The sequence below is a fragment of the Ascaphus truei genome, chromosome 3 (genome assembly GCF_040206685.1).
Source record: "Ascaphus truei isolate aAscTru1 chromosome 3, aAscTru1.hap1, whole genome shotgun sequence".
Classification (NCBI taxonomy): domain Eukaryota; kingdom Metazoa; phylum Chordata; class Amphibia; order Anura; family Ascaphidae; genus Ascaphus; species Ascaphus truei.
The window spans coordinates 3,443,127-3,460,863 of NC_134485.1; the positions used below are offsets into that span (position 1 = coordinate 3,443,127).

At 41.1% G+C, this 17,737-nt stretch overlaps 2 protein-coding genes across 2 annotated transcripts in view; one reads left to right on the forward strand and one right to left on the reverse strand.

Moving 5' to 3' along the window:
- Positions 1–234: 234 nt before the first annotated feature.
- On the reverse strand, positions 235–14,576 carry LOC142490600 (uncharacterized). The gene is made up of 4 exons (XM_075593016.1): positions 13,919–14,576; positions 12,443–12,520; positions 11,247–12,077; positions 235–257 (listed from the first exon to the last, which is right to left on the reverse strand). Exons 1-4 carry the CDS (start codon positions 14,193–14,195, stop codon positions 235–237), a joined length of 1,209 nt encoding a protein of 402 aa, XP_075449131.1. The 5' UTR covers positions 14,196–14,576.
- A 69-nt stretch (positions 14,577–14,645) lies between these two features.
- LOC142490601 (uncharacterized) overlaps positions 14,646–17,737 on the forward strand; it is a gene marked incomplete at its 5' end in the record, with an annotated part of 53,652 nt that continues 50,560 nt past the window's right edge. Inside the window, one exon of the mRNA XM_075593017.1 lies at positions 14,646–15,062. Within this exon, the coding sequence (XP_075449132.1) occupies positions 14,646–15,062 (417 nt within the window). The remainder of the gene's footprint in view (positions 15,063–17,737) is intronic.

Below are 17,737 nucleotides of genomic sequence, written 5' to 3' on the forward strand. Positions count from 1 at the left end.
TAGCACACCCACCCAAAGGATCCCCACAACCATCAGTTCCGTGCTGTACATCACACACTTCCTGTAGGATGCAGTGTTAGGCTGGACACATTTTATTGTGATACATAACACCACATATCTAGCCAGGAGAGCCAATGACAGCTGTTGCTAAATAAAACTTCAGATGTTGTTTGTCCAGACATATAGAAGTTTTACAACCTCATGCAAACCATGTTATGTATTAATAATGTGCTGCTAAATGTTCCCCTGCTCCTCTCCTGAGCTCAACACAAGGGTAAGAAGAGAAGTGGGGAGAGGGGCCGTAGGAATCTGCTGCATCAATTGCAGCCACGAGTAGGGGAGACGCTCTAACTGGTGGCTGCAATGTCCCTGTGCTCCCTGTGCAATGGGAATACAAAGCCCAGGCACAGCCCCCTACCCCTCCACATAGCTCTCTCTCCCTACCCCACTGATCAGTTTCTTCCCCCGTCATGTCCCTTACTCTCCTCCCAGGACACAATATCCCTCCCATCAGGTTACACTCAAAATCCTCACAGGTCACTCTCTCTGCCCCCCTTCCCAAGGTCTCTATTTCCCGTCCCCAGTTATTCTTCTTTCCCCCACAGGTCACTCCCTCGGCCTATGCTGTACCCCTTCAAACTCCCATCTATTGCCTTAAACCCTTCCTCCTCACCACCTCCACCCTAAACCCCTCCAGATCCTGCCTTAACCCCTTTCTCCTTCCTTCCATCTCCTGGCACTACCCCTTCCTCCCTATCACCTCTTGTCAATCCCCAAACACCCTTTGCCTCCAACTCCCCATACCTCTTACCTGAGCCCCTCCTACCATCTCTTGCTTCAACCTCCCTTACCTCTTACCTCAACCCCTTCCCGCACCTCTTGCTTCAAACCCCACCAAATGCCTCAAACCCCCTACCCCACCTCTTGCCTTGACTTCCCTCCATGTCTTGCCTCAACCCCCCTTCCCCTCACCTCAACCCCCCCAACCACTTACTGTACCTTCCTCTTGCCTGCACACTACATGTTGGGATATAGTGCGTTATACTTTGTGTCAGTGTGTGGAGCAGGTTACACTCTGGTCGATGTATAGTGCAGGTTACACTTTTTATCAGTGTATAGTGCCAGTTATACTCTGTATTGGTGTATAGTGCAGGTAATACTCCATGTCAATGGATAGTGCAGGTTATGAGCTTGATGAGATTGTTTAAATATCATTGTAAATTGCTTTAAGGTTTGTGGCCCATTCTCTCCCCCTTTTCCAACGCTATTTAATCAACATGTCCACGCATACATGTGAAAGCAGTATTCCAGTGAGAGATTTCTTCCTCCCGGATATATATTTTTTAATATATAATTTTTTTCTATAATTATTAGGGCACTTCTGTGTTTCAACAAGAAACTGCACTATAACACTGCACTATAACACTGCACTATAACACTGCACTATAACACTGCACTGTAACACGGCACTGTAACACTGCACTATAACACTGCACTATAACACGGCACTATAACACGGCACTATAACACGGCACTATAACACTGCACTATAACACTGCACTATAACACTGCACTATAACACTGCACTATAACACGGCACTATAACACTGCACTATAACACTGCACTATAACACTGCACTATAACACGGCACTATAACACTGCACTATAACACTGCACTATAACAGGGCACTATAACACTGCACTATAACACTGCACTATAACACTGCACTATAACACGGCACTATAACACTGCACTGTAACACAGCACTGTAACACTGCTCTATAACACTGCACTATAACACTGCACTATAACACTGCACTATAACACTGCACTATAACACTGCACTATAACACTGCACTATAACAGGGCACTATAACATTGCACTATAACAAGGCACTATAACACGGCACTATAACACGGCACTGTAACACTGCACTGTAACACTGCTCTATAACACTGCACTATAACACTGCACTATAACACGGCACTATAACACTGCACTATAACACTGCACTATAACACTGCACTATAACACTGCACTATAACACTGCACTATAACAGGGCACTATAACAGGGCACTATAACATTGCACTATAACAAGGCACTATAACACGGCACTATAACACGGCACTGTAACACTGCACTGTAACACTGCTCTATAACACTGCACTATAACACTGCACTATAACACGGCACTATAACACTGCACTATAACACTGCACTATAACAGGGCACTATAACATTGCACTATAACAAGGCACTATAACACGGCACTATAACACGGCACTGTAACACTGCACTGTAACACTGCTCTATAACACTGCACTATAACACTGCACTATAACACGGCACTATAACACTGCACTATAACACTGCACTATAACACTGCACTATAACACTGCACTATAACACTGCACTATAACAGGGCACTATAACAGGGCACTATAACATTGCACTATAACAAGGCACTATAACACGGCACTATAACACGGCACTGTAACACTGCACTGTAACACTGCTCTATAACACTGCTCTATAACACTGCACTATAACACTGCACTATAACACGGCACTATAACACTGCACTATAACACTGCACTATAACACTGCACTATAACACGGCACTATAACACTGCACTATAACACGGCACTATAACACTGCACTATAACACGGCACTATAACACGGCACTATAACACGGCACTATAACACGGCCCTATAACACGGCACTATAACACTGCACTATAACACTGCACTATAACACTGCACTATAACACTGCACTATAACATTGCACTATAACAAGGCACTATAACACGGCACTATAACACGGCACTGTAACACTGCACTATAACACGGCACTATAACACGGCACTGTAACACGGCACTATAACACGGCACTATAACACTGCACTATGGGCCTCATGCAGTAAGCGTTGATAAGGTATTTTTCGGCATTTTATAGCCAAAATTGGGTTTGAGATTCAGTAAGCGCCGATAAGTGCTTGATATCGCCAGGTTTCGGAGCCGATTATTTTGTTATGGCCAGTCGGCTGCCGATAAGCCTGTTTTCGCCACTGATCGCCACTTTTTTAAATCGGCTGGATTCAACAAAAAAAAACAGCTTATCGGGGCTGATCGGCACTACGAAATTGAGATGTTATGGCCAATTTCTCCCGCCAACTAAAGTTGGCAGTTTGGAGGGGAGAACGATCGCTAAGGCTGCCGCAACGGCACTTAGAAAAAAAAAATCTTCGGTACATCAATGGAGTCAATGGAGCGGGGACGTATAACAGTATAGTACTGTTTACGTTTCATTGCTCACAATACAAACGTCATTTGCATTACAGTGTGGGGGCATTCCCTGCATTGTGTCACAGCTGACGTGTATTATTTGCATAACATTATACTTTTACATGTTTTCAGCATTTGCGTGTCACATTACTCATCATGTGATGATGTGTCAAGGGAAAATACTATACTCAACTCTTAAAGGAGAACCTCACATCATATCACACATTTTACTGAACTGAGCGACAATTATTTACATGATGTTACACATGTCACACATGTCACACATACACCGTATATTCATGTTCCTTTAGATTACACAATGCTTGTAATGTGTGACGCATCTTTAAACGTTCATGTACATCTGTCTTCTCATGTTTACATCTAGTTTTGGGTCCTCCCTATTTTCATGACGTCACTTATTGGACGCTCAATCACATTGCATGTTTACATTGTAACCGTAGCATTACAAGCACTTCAACCTAACTTATACACACATGTACAGTAATTCATCATTGGGACACCTTGTAAACTCATTCTATAGCAACTATCCTCATTACAGAAATGCATGCATATGCACACGACTATTCATTGTTGTCAACATGTGACAATAACATGGCTAATTACACATGTTACACCAAACTTTTCCCACGTCAATCTCAGCCTTTTTGTCTAATTACATGACTGACTGTTGCGTTCACAAGTGTTACATGCATTGCACATTAAACTATTTATTTTCAAGCAATCTTTGTACAAAGCTTCACGTCACATCATTGGCAAATATCATCATTCCCTGCAGAATACACACAACAAATACTTCTAAGAACAACTGCACACAGCTTGCCACAGAAGTACTTTATTATGTTAATGTAACACCTTGCATTTTACTATGTCACCTGACATCATCACATACCTATTTAAAGGACGCACATTACCTGCTCATTCACAGCTACTCATTTCAAAATGTTGCGATTGTTTAGGAGACGGAGGAACATTCTTTTCTATGACATGCTTGCTGATCAAGAGAATGATATAGGGCAAGGGAGGGACACACCGAGGGACAGTGACAGGGACAGTCACGCGGATACGACAGGGACAGGGAGAGGGACAGGCCGAGGGACAGGTAGAGGGACAGGAGATCAGAGGAGAAGACAGAGGAGACAAGTTGTGCCTCGTCCGCGTGTGTACAGGGAGAGAACCCTGTTAGATGGGATGAGTGAGGAGGAGATAGTAAGTCGCTATCGTTTGAGTTCAGCAGCAATCTTATCTCTTTATGAGGAGATAAGGGGAGATTTAGATTTTTTCACAGCCAGAGGTCGTGCAGTTCCTGGGCTTGTTAAAATGCTGTGCTCATTACATTATCTTGCTTCCGCGTCATACCAGACAACTGTGGGCATAGTGGGCGGGGTCTCGCAATCTACATTCTCGCGGGCCTTTACCCAGTTTCTCTATGCACTCAATAGACGCGCTAGGAATTATATTCATTTTCCTACAGAGGCAACAGAGTGGCTGGAAGTCAGGACTGGCTTTTATAATATAGCAGGGATACCATGTGTGCTGGGTGCAATCGATTGCACACATGTTGCTTTGATTGCACCTAGTCAGAGTGAGCATGTGTACCGCAATCGTAAGCACTACCATTCACTCAATGTACAGGTGGTATGTGATGCCACGATGAGGATAATGCATGTGGTACCCAAATTCCCTGGTTCCAGTCACGATTCCTCTATCCTGAGGAACTCTTCAGTCTTCCATGCGTTCGAAGAGGGACATTTTGAACATGGTTGGCTGCTGGGTGAGTACAGATTTACATGTTCTAACACAAAACACATTTTTATTTAGGAATGTTGGCATTGTAGAATTTGATCACTAATGTCAGCTTATGTGTGCTCCATTCATTATAGGTGACTCAGGATACGGAATTAGGCCGTGGCTCTTGACTCCAGTGCTAAACCCTCAAACTGAAGCAGAGGAGAGGTACAATGCAGCCCATATATCTACAAGATCTGTTATAGAGAGGACATTTGGCCTACTCAAGACCAGATTTAGGTGTCTGGACAGAACTGGTGGGGCTCTTCTATACAAGCCTCAAAAAGTGTCTGATATTATCCTTGCCTGTTGCATTTTGCACAATGTTGCACTCAGGCACAATGTACAATCAGACCTAGCTGAGCCTTTGGTAGACGAGCATCCCACCCATGTAGCTGCTGAAAATGAACAAACAGCCAGTGGTGGCCAGACACGCCAGAATCTCATCAATTCATTTTTTTCTTGTAAGTAAAAACATATATGTTCCAAGTTCTACTTTTATAGTTAAATTATGTTATCTTAACAATAATGTTTTTTTATATAACCTTCTGTTAGGACACAGATGAATATGGGTTGCACACCTTTCTTTTCTCTGCTGTGTGCACAAAGGGATGTGGCACCGGTATGTTATTGTTGCACAGGTTATATAATCCCTCTTCAATTGTACTTTAGTTGTGTGTATGTGAATACAACTGGGGTAACAAAGCACTAATATTTTAGCATTGTGTTGTTCCTTATGCTAAGAGAATACACATATTATGCCCATACTCATTCATGCTTCTAGTATGCTTACATACAATGTTATTGGTGCAGTGTAACATGTACATCCATATTATGTGTACACCAGGCTGATTTACATTTTGAATGTGATTAAATATACATGGTGTTGCACATTTAACACCAAATACACACTTTGCTGTGTTGTTTACGGTACTGAAGATGGCATGTCAATGTTTGCAATTTATATATTGTTCCTTTGCATTATAGGTATATCTCCAGTATGACTGATCATGGTATGTATATTTGCTGACATCTCTCATAAGATGTGCCTACCTCAATCTTCCTATAATTATTTGAAGTAAAAACCCAACATATTGGTTTAAACACAAATGTTACATACATGTACTTTCTGTATCATGTATATGCATTTAGCTACTCTTGAGGTTTCATGTGCATTGTATTAGAAAATGATTACTCACATTTCATCACATTTTATGTATGTTTCCTTATAAATTCCATTAATGTAATATAGAGGTGTTTGGAGAAAAGGGGATAACTGTACTTATTTGTTTACTTACGGGAGCTCATTCATCACGGATGAAATTGACTGATCATAACACTCCATGCATGAATGCCTGTAATCACAACAATGCGTACTACATCTTATATTTAGCAATGTAGGTGTTTATTAATGCTAGGAATTAATAGTCAACATTAATTTAAATTTGTGACATGTGTATGTATAAGTCACACGTGTGTGGATGTGTCCTACATGTACCAAGTGTAAAACTGTTAACAGAAACCACAATTTTGTCGCAAATGTTACTGTAATTTAGCATTTCTAATTTCCCAATATGACAATGTTGGTAATATTTTTGGAATGTCAATCACGTCACTTCATCATTATCATGATGATAATTATCAAGTATTCTCACAATTGTAACGTCAATCACGTGCACATTAGCATAGACACACTTTGTAAGACAACTGTTTGTGTCTGTATCAATTTGTGTAGGATCCATGTATAACACCGACAAATGATAACACCAGCTTTATTATGGTAGCTTATATCATCATATTGACTATACTATGTATTTTTAGAACGTTTAATAAACACAGTAAACTATAGTTAGTTAGGTTAATGAAATATACACAGAAACGTACTTCATTACATGATGTTGATGTCATATTCAGAACATCATGCATTGTAGGGGACCACAACATCTGGCCAATAACATTATTTGCTACAGTCCCAAACCATTTTATCAACATACCCATGTAACAAGAGATGGAGAAGGAGTGGCTCAGTGAGTAAAGACACACACTGGCACTGAGAGTTTGAAGCAGGGGAGTCTGGTTCAATTCCCGGTGTCGGCTCCTTGTGACCTTGGGCAAGTCACTTTATCTCCCTGTGCCTCAGGCGGCAAAAAATAAATTGTAAGTTCCACGGGCCAGGGACCTCAGCCTGAAAAATGTGTCTGTAAAGCGCTGTGTACAACTAGCAGCGCTATACATGAACATGCTCATATTATAATTATTATTATTATTATTATTATTATTATTGTTACATAGTTTCGACAGTCATACGTTCCATTACACAATAGAATTCACAAATGTGTTAGCAGAGTGGGAATGGTTGTTATATATAAAACACACCATGCCATAAAATGATAGTAGTCATTAAAGAACACTCAATAAAAATTCATGAGGCACTATTTTGCAACATCATTATGTTAATTAAGTGCTTATGCAATATAGGCATAAGGGTATCACATTTTTAATTGTTTGTTAATAAGCGCTGCAAGCAATATAAAATTAGTTCCATATGTAGTATAGTAGTCGGTGGCTCCTCCTCACAATCATCTCATATAAAGGTAGACTCTTCTGAAATCATACATTGATCCGATTGTATCTTCCCCGACATCTCTGAAATACAGCAAACACATGATGGTCAAATATGGCACCTTACTATATATGTATCCGTGACAACGCGTTACACAGCTCTATATGATTGTGTACATACACACGTCACTCACTTATATGTTAGAAGTACAAGTGTACATCAGTATGTAATGTTTCTTTAAATTTGTAGCAGGCATAACTATGTATATGATGTGAACGTTGCCTGTATACTGAAAAATGTGCGCGCACATCTTAGTGTGCGCACGCACTTCACGCTTGGCTGCACTAACTGTTAGCGCATGCGCAAAACAAAGCGTACGTTGTGCGTTCAATACATCTTGAAAATACCATTAAACATAAAATCTTTATTTCAAATACAATGAATACGAAACTACATTCGTTCTAAACGAGTACATCTGTATTCTTTTTAAACAGACGTGTTTGGACAGAAAGGACGGCCGATAACACAATGCGCAAATGCAATACGTGTGACGTCATGTTAAACCAGCGTGAAACGCACGCTAACTCTCCTCCCACTCAATTAACATTCTGCTAACGCCCACTTTACGGCTACAAACACTGAGCCGCACACATGACACACTGCAGTTACCGTTACTATAACAAAACATGACAGCCAATAGGCTTTGAGGCGCGCACGTCGCTTGAGGGCGGGACTTACATCCGTAATCCTTTTTAAGGACGCCTTGGGCCATGACAAGGGTCCCACGTCATACGTGGTGGACCCGCTTTTAAATGTTGTAGATGTAGCATGATAACAAAACAGGTATGTGTTAGAGTTATGGTAAAATGTTGCTAATATGTTTAAAGTGATAGGAAAGTACGTATATTTATTCCGTCAGCAATGTGTACTACTCTTTCAGGTTCTACTATATTGTATTCGGAAACAATTTCTTTGTGATCGCTACATGTTATGCAGTCTGCAATGTTACGCTGTATCCACGCATTGAAAGGGAAAATGGTGGTTAAAAAAAAAAAAAAAACATTTAAACGCACAGTCAACGCATAACGGTTGTTATATTTACCATTCTTCTAGAATTAACTCTTCGTCTGGCTGCAACTGGTGGCTCCAGAAATGCAAGGCATTTTCATCCATGCTTGACCCACCCGCTGAATCCAGTATGACACACATCTCCTCCATGAAGCGCTCATAGGAATCGCCACTGCTTTCTTCAAACAATTGGTCGGGAGGTAGGTTCATTTCTTCTGGTTCCCATTCCAATGCATTTTCAGCTGAAAGGCTTGGTACATAATCATAGTACTTTTGTTGTTGTACAATGTGGGTTTCAGGAATGGAGGGTGCAGATATTGCAGCAGGTATCGATTCACACGGAACAGTAGTAGCGGATCCATTGCTATTGGCATTAGGAATAAATATGCCTTTCACAACAATATATGTGCCCTCTTTCAGGGTAAAATGCTTTTCCTTTGCAATCTTCCAGAAACCATAGGTGTGTTCTAGCTTATCCTGCACACGTTCAAAAAAGTCATTAGTTGATAAAGTGAATCTTATTGAGGAATTAAAATTCCGCGCATGCCTACGGTTTTGGTAATAAGGATATTTTGCTCGAATCAAATCATAGATTTGGCGTGTGCTTGCTTTGTGTCCGCGACTGTTTAAAATAGCTTCTGAAACCATGTACTTATACCCTAAAAGGGGATTCATATTGTTAACGAATTCATCAGCCATGTCAGAGTAGCACAAAAGATGTGTGCAGTTCTGTCTTCTTTGCTCATCAAAATGATTCTGTTCAATGGCTAACAAATTCCTGTGTTTCGTTTTCAAGGTCAACAAAAGTAACTAATTTTACTCCTTATTTCAAACGCCAATTGGATGTGTCCTTTTAATTGGGTTAAGTTTTGTGGTTACTGATAGGCGAATGTGGGAAAAACATGTATCATTATTTTATCTCGTTTGTGAAAACATTGCTACACTTATTTCAGTAACATTGAGTTTTCTAGAAAAATAACAAAGAGCACTGTGTGAAAATAGTGCTTAGACAGCCATATCAGTAAATACACACACCTGCAAAATGAAATGTTTTTTTCCCACATATTTTTCTGTGTGTATTTGAAAGTCTGGTTAACTACCTGTCTGCATGAGTTTAAATACGTGTGTATCTATATATATATAAATATATCTCTCTCATAAAAATATATATATAAAGTGTATATTGTACTATATGTATAGTGTGTGTGTGTGTGTGTGTGTGTGTGTGTGTGTGTATATATGTATATGTATATATATATATATATATATATATATATATATATATATATATTGTATCTTTTTTTTTTTTTTTTTTTATATTGCAGGAGTACACACAACATATTGATGGCAGTAAGTAGGCCTTGTATGAAACCTATTTAAATGGTGATAAACATGAGTGAATTAAGTAATAAACATTTGTTTGCACCCAATAATGTTAGAGGCTCACACTTAGTATAGTTGTCAAACATTAGGCCTGTATTATTAAAATAGTGTGTTTTCACAAGGAAGCATGAAGTGTATGTTTTTTGTAAATACATCTATACCAGTTTAGATAGTACTATATATATACACACACACAGACACACACACAGTGTGTGTCTGTGTGTGTGTGTGTGCATATATCAATACATACTACATATATTTTAGTATAAATTCAGAGATGTTCTTGAAACAAGAACACATAAATGATTAAAGGACAACATTACAATGGTCACCAAAGGTAAGTAATATTTAACACAAAATCCTGCTGTACACGTACAAGAAAGATGTTTGCAGTTAAATAGGTGCTTTTATAATTGCATGAAAATAATATGCACATGCAATGATTACATCAATTAACACACCCAAATGCAATGTTTTGCTGCAAAGTCAATGGCAGCTTCTCTAAACTTAGCAACTGGCTCCTGGTGGACCATTACTGAACAGACGATTAAAACATAAATATTTATAACACTATTCATTAATTAGTAGTGTTAACATTTCCAAAACTTCACGTGTACAAGAACATACTTGAAAGTTTGGAAACAACACAGTCTTCAGCATACATACAATAGTAATTAGATAATCTGAAGTCAACAAAACAAGGCCAAAGACATATTTTGTGAATTTTAAAATTTATTTTTTTTGTTCTTTTTGCGAGCGAGTAACAGGCCTGCTTGTTGTCTCTTGAATTTTCCTTTTTCTTTTGCCACCAACTTTAGGTACAACAGAGCCACTTTGACTGGCCTCTGGCACTTCACGGGCAGGGCTTGTGGCCAGTGACTCACCTACAGGGCTTTTGGGCAGTGACTCACCTACAGGGCTTTTGGGCAGTGACTCACCTACAGGGCTTTTGGGTAGTGACTGTTCACCTACAGGGCTTGTGGCCAGTGACTCACCTACAGGGCTTGTGGCCAGTGACTCACCTACAGGGCTTTTGGGCAGTGACTCACCTACAGGGCTTTTGGGTAGTGACTGTTCACCTACAGGGCTTGTGGCCAGTGACTCACCTACAGGGCTTGTGGCCAGTGACTCACCTACAGGGCTTTTGGGCAGCGATTCACCTACAGGGCTTTTGGGCAGCGATTCACCTACAGGGCTTTTGGGCAGCGATTCACCTACAGGGCTTTTGGGCAGCGATTCACCTACAGGGCTTTTGGGCAGCGATTCACCTACAGGGCTTTTGGGTAGTGACTGTTCACGGACAGGGCTTGTGCCCACTGACACATGTGAGCAAGTTGGTAGACACTGCACAAGTGATGGTTGGTCTGTTTCATGTGTGTCTTGTTTTGTTTTTGTCGCCTCCTTTGTAGGTGTCTGCTGCTGAATTTGTACAGATGGCAGCGGTAGGATGTCATCAGGAACCTGCACAGCAATGTCTGCTACTTGACCGGTAACATTTGGGCCTGGTGAATGAATATCAGATGAATGTGGTGAAAACTGACCTGCATGAACAGATCCTGGCTGTGAGGTGTTGAATTGTGGTACATTAGTCATTCTCCAGTAATTAGCTTGTGTTTGCTGAACAACTAATGCTTCGAATGAGGTGTTGATTTTTTGCAACTGTTTAGGCACTTCAATGAAGACTCTGTGGAGATGTGCCAATTGTGAAACTGTTTCTTCCTGCAGTGCAATCATCCTTTCCAGCACTGTCATCAGGTCAGAATGGCGACGATTTTCTGCTTCCACAATTTTTCCCTCAGAAGCTACAATTGCATCATATGTGGTATTTGCTGGACGTTTTGGCGGTAAAACAGTTTCAATTGGAACCTCTTCATGGTCACTTGCTTGTATTTGTGTGTCTATGGCGGCGGCGGCATCATCATCATCATCATCATCATCATCATCAAAATCCTCTTCATCATGTTCTACAAATAAATGTACACATTATTAAATGGCATGTTAATCTCTGCTGTGTTACTATGTAATTGTACTGTGTCATAAGTAACAAGTAACATGTTTCCATACGTTTTATAACCTCACATTAAAAACTACCTTGACTTAAGAATAATGTTTGGACTCAGTATGAAATATGAGTGAATGAAAACTTGCTGTAAACTCACAACTCCTACATGATAGTTAACATCACTAACACAATACAAGTTGCCTTACACTTCATTTTCACTGACACTAAGTAATCCTATTTAAAGAAGATGTGCAAAACAAATAATGAACATGACAACATAACATATAGAAGAGCACATATTATATGGCCACCAACTGATACACTCACCTTCTAGGTGTGTTGAGCTGGCTGACCCAGGTGAAGACACTTGTTCAGTCTCAGGTGACACATGTCCTTCAGGGGCAACTATATATAACAATAACATAAGTTTTACATTTACATGTGTAAATATTGAACAAACAGTTATTGTATGTTCTGTATTTATGAGTACCTAACAGCATCATTTCCTTAACCCAAAATGTGTGTGTGAAAGTGAACATAAATAGTTGTAATAACAATGTACTTGCCTGTGTACTTAGAACTTTTGAGTTCCCTAACATAAAACATACTATGTTCCTGCAGTAATGCGTGAGGATAAATAGATAAAATTTGTACATAAAAATCATATGTTGTGTAGTGATATCAGTATCATAATGTACATAACTATCATGAGCTGACCATTCACAATGGTTATCATGAAGGTGGTCATATTGCAAAAAGTGTTGTTTTTGGTAGAGGACATGTGTGGTACATTAATATAAGATGTGGCACACCTGAATGTGGCTGTGACTCAACAAGACAACACATGCAGTGTGTGATAATGTGTCGTTGATAGTAGTAGTTCAACTATAGATATGAGTGAACTAATGTGTGAGGTACGCTTTGATAAGTAATGAGTTGTTGGGGCATTTAGTAGCTAAAGTGAAGCTTTCAAATGAGTGTGATTAACTTCAGTTGTGCTAGTCAGGTTGTAAGAACGGTATTCCCTTCCCCAAAAAGCCTAATCAACCACACCTTTCAATTACTTGAAACAGGTGAAAATGGTGTGAACTAAGTTGACCCTAAAATGAGGCTGCAATTAGTGTGTGTGCTGAACCCCACCCCCTCTGTTGAAGTGTATGCTGTGATGAGATATTAATTGCAGCTGCTTTAACACAATGGTAGATGAGCTAAATAGTCGTGTGCAGTTTTTAAGTTATGAAAACAATGACATAAAATATGATATGTGTGCCTCATTATGCTGTCTGTATATGAGTTAAAGCAAAAATGGACCTTTTCATAAACAACTATAGATGTGTTAGTGCAAGTGATGTTTGTAGGCCGTTGCATGCAATATATTTGATGCATGCTTAAAATAGGCAGTAATGTCATGTTTGTCGGAGTAAAATAAATAAAATACACAATAATATTCTACATATTTCTGTTCTGTACCTGTAGCTAGTAATAATTTCTGATTAACATGTGTTACACATGTGTACTACCCTGTTGTTCCCCATCTTCGCCCACCATCAATTGCTTCCACTGCAGCAATGCATTTTGGGAATTCACATGTAAATGAGCACGCAATGGCACGTGCTATATTAGTTACTGCTTTCAGTAGGACTACAACATATATGTCTATTTTGAGATATATATATATACAGAATCAGACATATACATATATAGATGCAGGTATGCTTATATTGTGAAGACAGTATAAAAAGCAGTGTAACTATGCAAAATAACTGTAAGCAACGACACACCTAGTACAGTAATATTTCTCACCTGGTGGAAATTGTGAGGGGTAAATTCCTATATCACGGTCACCAGGTAAGCCTTCCACGACGACGGGAAGTAATTTTGCCCGAAGCAGCTCCTCCAATGGACTTAATATGAGACGTTGTGGTGTGGGCCCACCTCCAGTGCCAGTAGCATGCACGCGTTGGTGTTGTATTTTCTTTTTCAATTTGGACCTAATATCATCAAATCTCTTGTGACAATTCCGCTTGTCCCTCACATGATTCCCACACGCATTGACACCAATGACTATTGTGTCCCACATTTCTTTTCTGCTTGCTGAACTTGTCCGCCCTTGGAAAACATATAAAATATATGAGGTAAATGATTAATAATAGAAGCACCAGTTTCCTACACTGCTAGCTGTTCCAAGAGATAGCAAACATGCTGTTTTATGTGTAATATGTGAAGCACATGAGCATTCACTACTAAACCTATACATGTAAGCAAGGTTGCATTCATATTGTATGCAGTTATGGCAAATTGACCGCCTGTGTTTAGTTGTCCTTGTAAGGCATGATAAAAAGCTGTGTTTCCAGACTAATTAACATAGAAAGATATTGTGAACCCATATTTGCATATGAACAAAACTCAGATGACCTAGGATCACATGTATTTGAATAATAAATGTAAAGGTACACTTACCTAGTAAATGTCCATATATACTGTCATAGTGCTCCAGAATGCCAGTGACAAGAGCAGTATTTTCCTGGTCATTGAAGCGAGGATTACGTGGCTTCTCCACACGTTTCTTCCGAGCAGGTTTAGGGTCAGAGCTTGGCTGGTGCTGACTGGACTCTCCTTCTTCCAATGGAAGAGCCTCCAAAAGCTGGCCACCAGCAAGCACGCCACCACCAGACACCCCATCAGCAACTGCGCCACCAGCAGCACTCACAGCACCAGCACTCCCACTCCTAGCAACAGCACTCCCACTCCTAGCACCAGCACTCCCACTCCTAGCACCAGCACTCCCACTCCCAGCAACAGCACTCCCACTCCCAGCAACAACACTCCCACTCCCAGCAACAGCACTCCCACTCACAGCAACAGCACTCCCACTCACAGCAACAGCACTCCCAGCAACAGCACTCCCACTCCCAGCAACAGCACTCCCACTCCCAGCACCAGCACTCCCACTCGGTGCACCAGCAACATCACTCCCCTGAACAGTACGTTCACTCCGACGCGTACTCGCACGAGTAGCACTCCCACTCCCACCAGCATCACTCTTCCCACGCTTTGCGGGCATACTTCCAGCACTCACAAAAAACAGACAACTAATGTACAGCCAATCACACGAAACACTTCCACATATAAAACAAGACAAAGATGTAAACAAAACAACAATGGACAAAGCTCACCCAATACACAACAAGTCTCTCCGTCAATATGCAAATGTTCAATCAGCCAGCTCTGTGCGTCTCTCTCTCTCTCACTCCCAACAACACAGAGAATGATTAGCAGTACACGTTGCCTTTAAATATGGCGCGCAATCAAATACATGCTTGTTTCGCCTGATTCAGCAAGATTTGTGATTGGGCAACCTAACAGCACCCCGCCACGCACGCCGATACACCTGTGTGTGATCGGATAATCATCGTGAGAGTGGGCGGATTTGTTTTCTGGTTGATTTTGAATGTATTCGGCACTTACTGCATACGGAGAGGAAAAATCGCCATTAACATGACTAATCGGTAAGCTTGCCGATTTCACTTAATCGACGCTTACTGCATGAGGCCCTATAACACAGCACTATAACACGGCCCTATAACACGGCACTATAACACTGCACTATAACACGGCACTATAACACTGCACTATAACACTGCACTATAACACGGTACTGTAACACGGCACTATAACACGGCACTATAACACGGCACTATAACACGGCACTATAACACGGCACTATAACACGGTACTGTAACACGGCACTATAACACGGCACTATAACACTGCACTATAACACTGCACTATAACACTGCACTATAACACTGCACTATAACACGGCACTATAACACTGCACTATAACACGGCACTATAACACGGCACTATAACACTGCACTATAACACGGCACTGTAACACTGCACTATAACACGGCCCTATAACACGGCACTATAACACTACACTATAACACGGCACTGTAACACGGCACTATAACACGGCACTATAACACGGCACTATAACACGGCACTGTAACACTACACTATAACACGGCACTGTAACACGGCACTATAACACGGCACTATAACACGGCACTGTAACACGGCACTGTAACACGGCACTGTAACACGGCACTGTAACACGGCACTGTAACACGGCACTATAACACTGCACTATAACACTGCACTATAACACTGCACTATAACACGGCACTATAACACTGCACTAAAACACTGCACTGTAACACGGCACTGTAACACGGCACTGTAACACTGCACTGTAACACGGCACTGTAACACGGCACTATAACACGGCACTATAACACGGCACTATAACACTGCACTATAACACTGCACTATAACACTGCACTATAACACGGCACTATAACACGGCACTATAACACTGCACTATAACACGGCACTATAACACTGCACTATAACACTGCACTATAACACTGCACTATAACACGGCACTATAACACTGCACTATAACACTGCACTATAACACGGATAATAATAAAAAGAGAGAAAAGTTGCGCCAAAAAAGAATTAGCCTACTGTTCAATATATGGCTCCTGTCCTTGGCACAAAGCAGTTCCGCAGCCTGAGTCTCTCAGAGGTGACGTTTTTTGGCCATTACAAGCCACCGTAGTGAGGACTTGACTCCCCTGTACTATTTGGCTCGGCGATCCCGCCGTCTGCGCATGCGCATGCGCACCGGAGCAGGGAGCTGAAATCTGTATGCTGTGTATGCTGAGGGACACGCCGTTTTTGAGGAGGACATAGCCTGTGCACGGGCTTTTGGAAACTCTCAATCCCAGCCACCCGAAGTGAAGATCAACACAGCAACCATCTGCCAACAGGGAAACAGCCAGGACAAAGCAGGCCAACCCAGGAAGGGATCCGTTGTGGAGTCTGGCAGCATCTCCTCTCTATGCCTGAAATTATCGGCCGCTTGTAAGTGTTCAATCTCTTTTTTTCCATTGTTAATAAACTGTATTGCACTATTTTTTCCCTTTATTTTTTGCTAAGGAGGATACCAGGAGGTCTTTCCTCACCCTCAACAACACGCAGCTATATAAGGAGAAGAGTAGAAGAATTCAAGATATTAGATATTTTTGATGTAAGTGTGTCTCCTTTATGTAGCAGTATCGTTCAATCTCTATTGATCCCCCAACACCCCTACTCCCCCCCCTCCCTCCCCAATCAAACGAAGAGCTGTGTAAAATCACTGTATTGGTCCCTTACTGTGGTCCCCTCTCTTCTCTCCCTCACTTATATGCCTTAAACGCCGTGGAGCCACAAGCAGAGTAACGCGCCGGAGGACCCCCCTTTTTTCTAGCACTATAACACGGCACTATAACACGGCACTATAACACTGCACTATAACACTGCACTATAACACGGCACTATAACACTGCACTATAACACTGCACTATAACACTGCACTATAACACGGCACTATAACACTGCACTATAACACTGCACTATATCACGGCACTATAACACGGCACTATAACACGGCACTATAACACTGCACTATAACACTGCACTATAACACTGCACTATAACACTGCACTATGGCTCATGCATAGCACATATATTGCTTCTAAATGTAAACCTCAGACACCACATACAGTACAT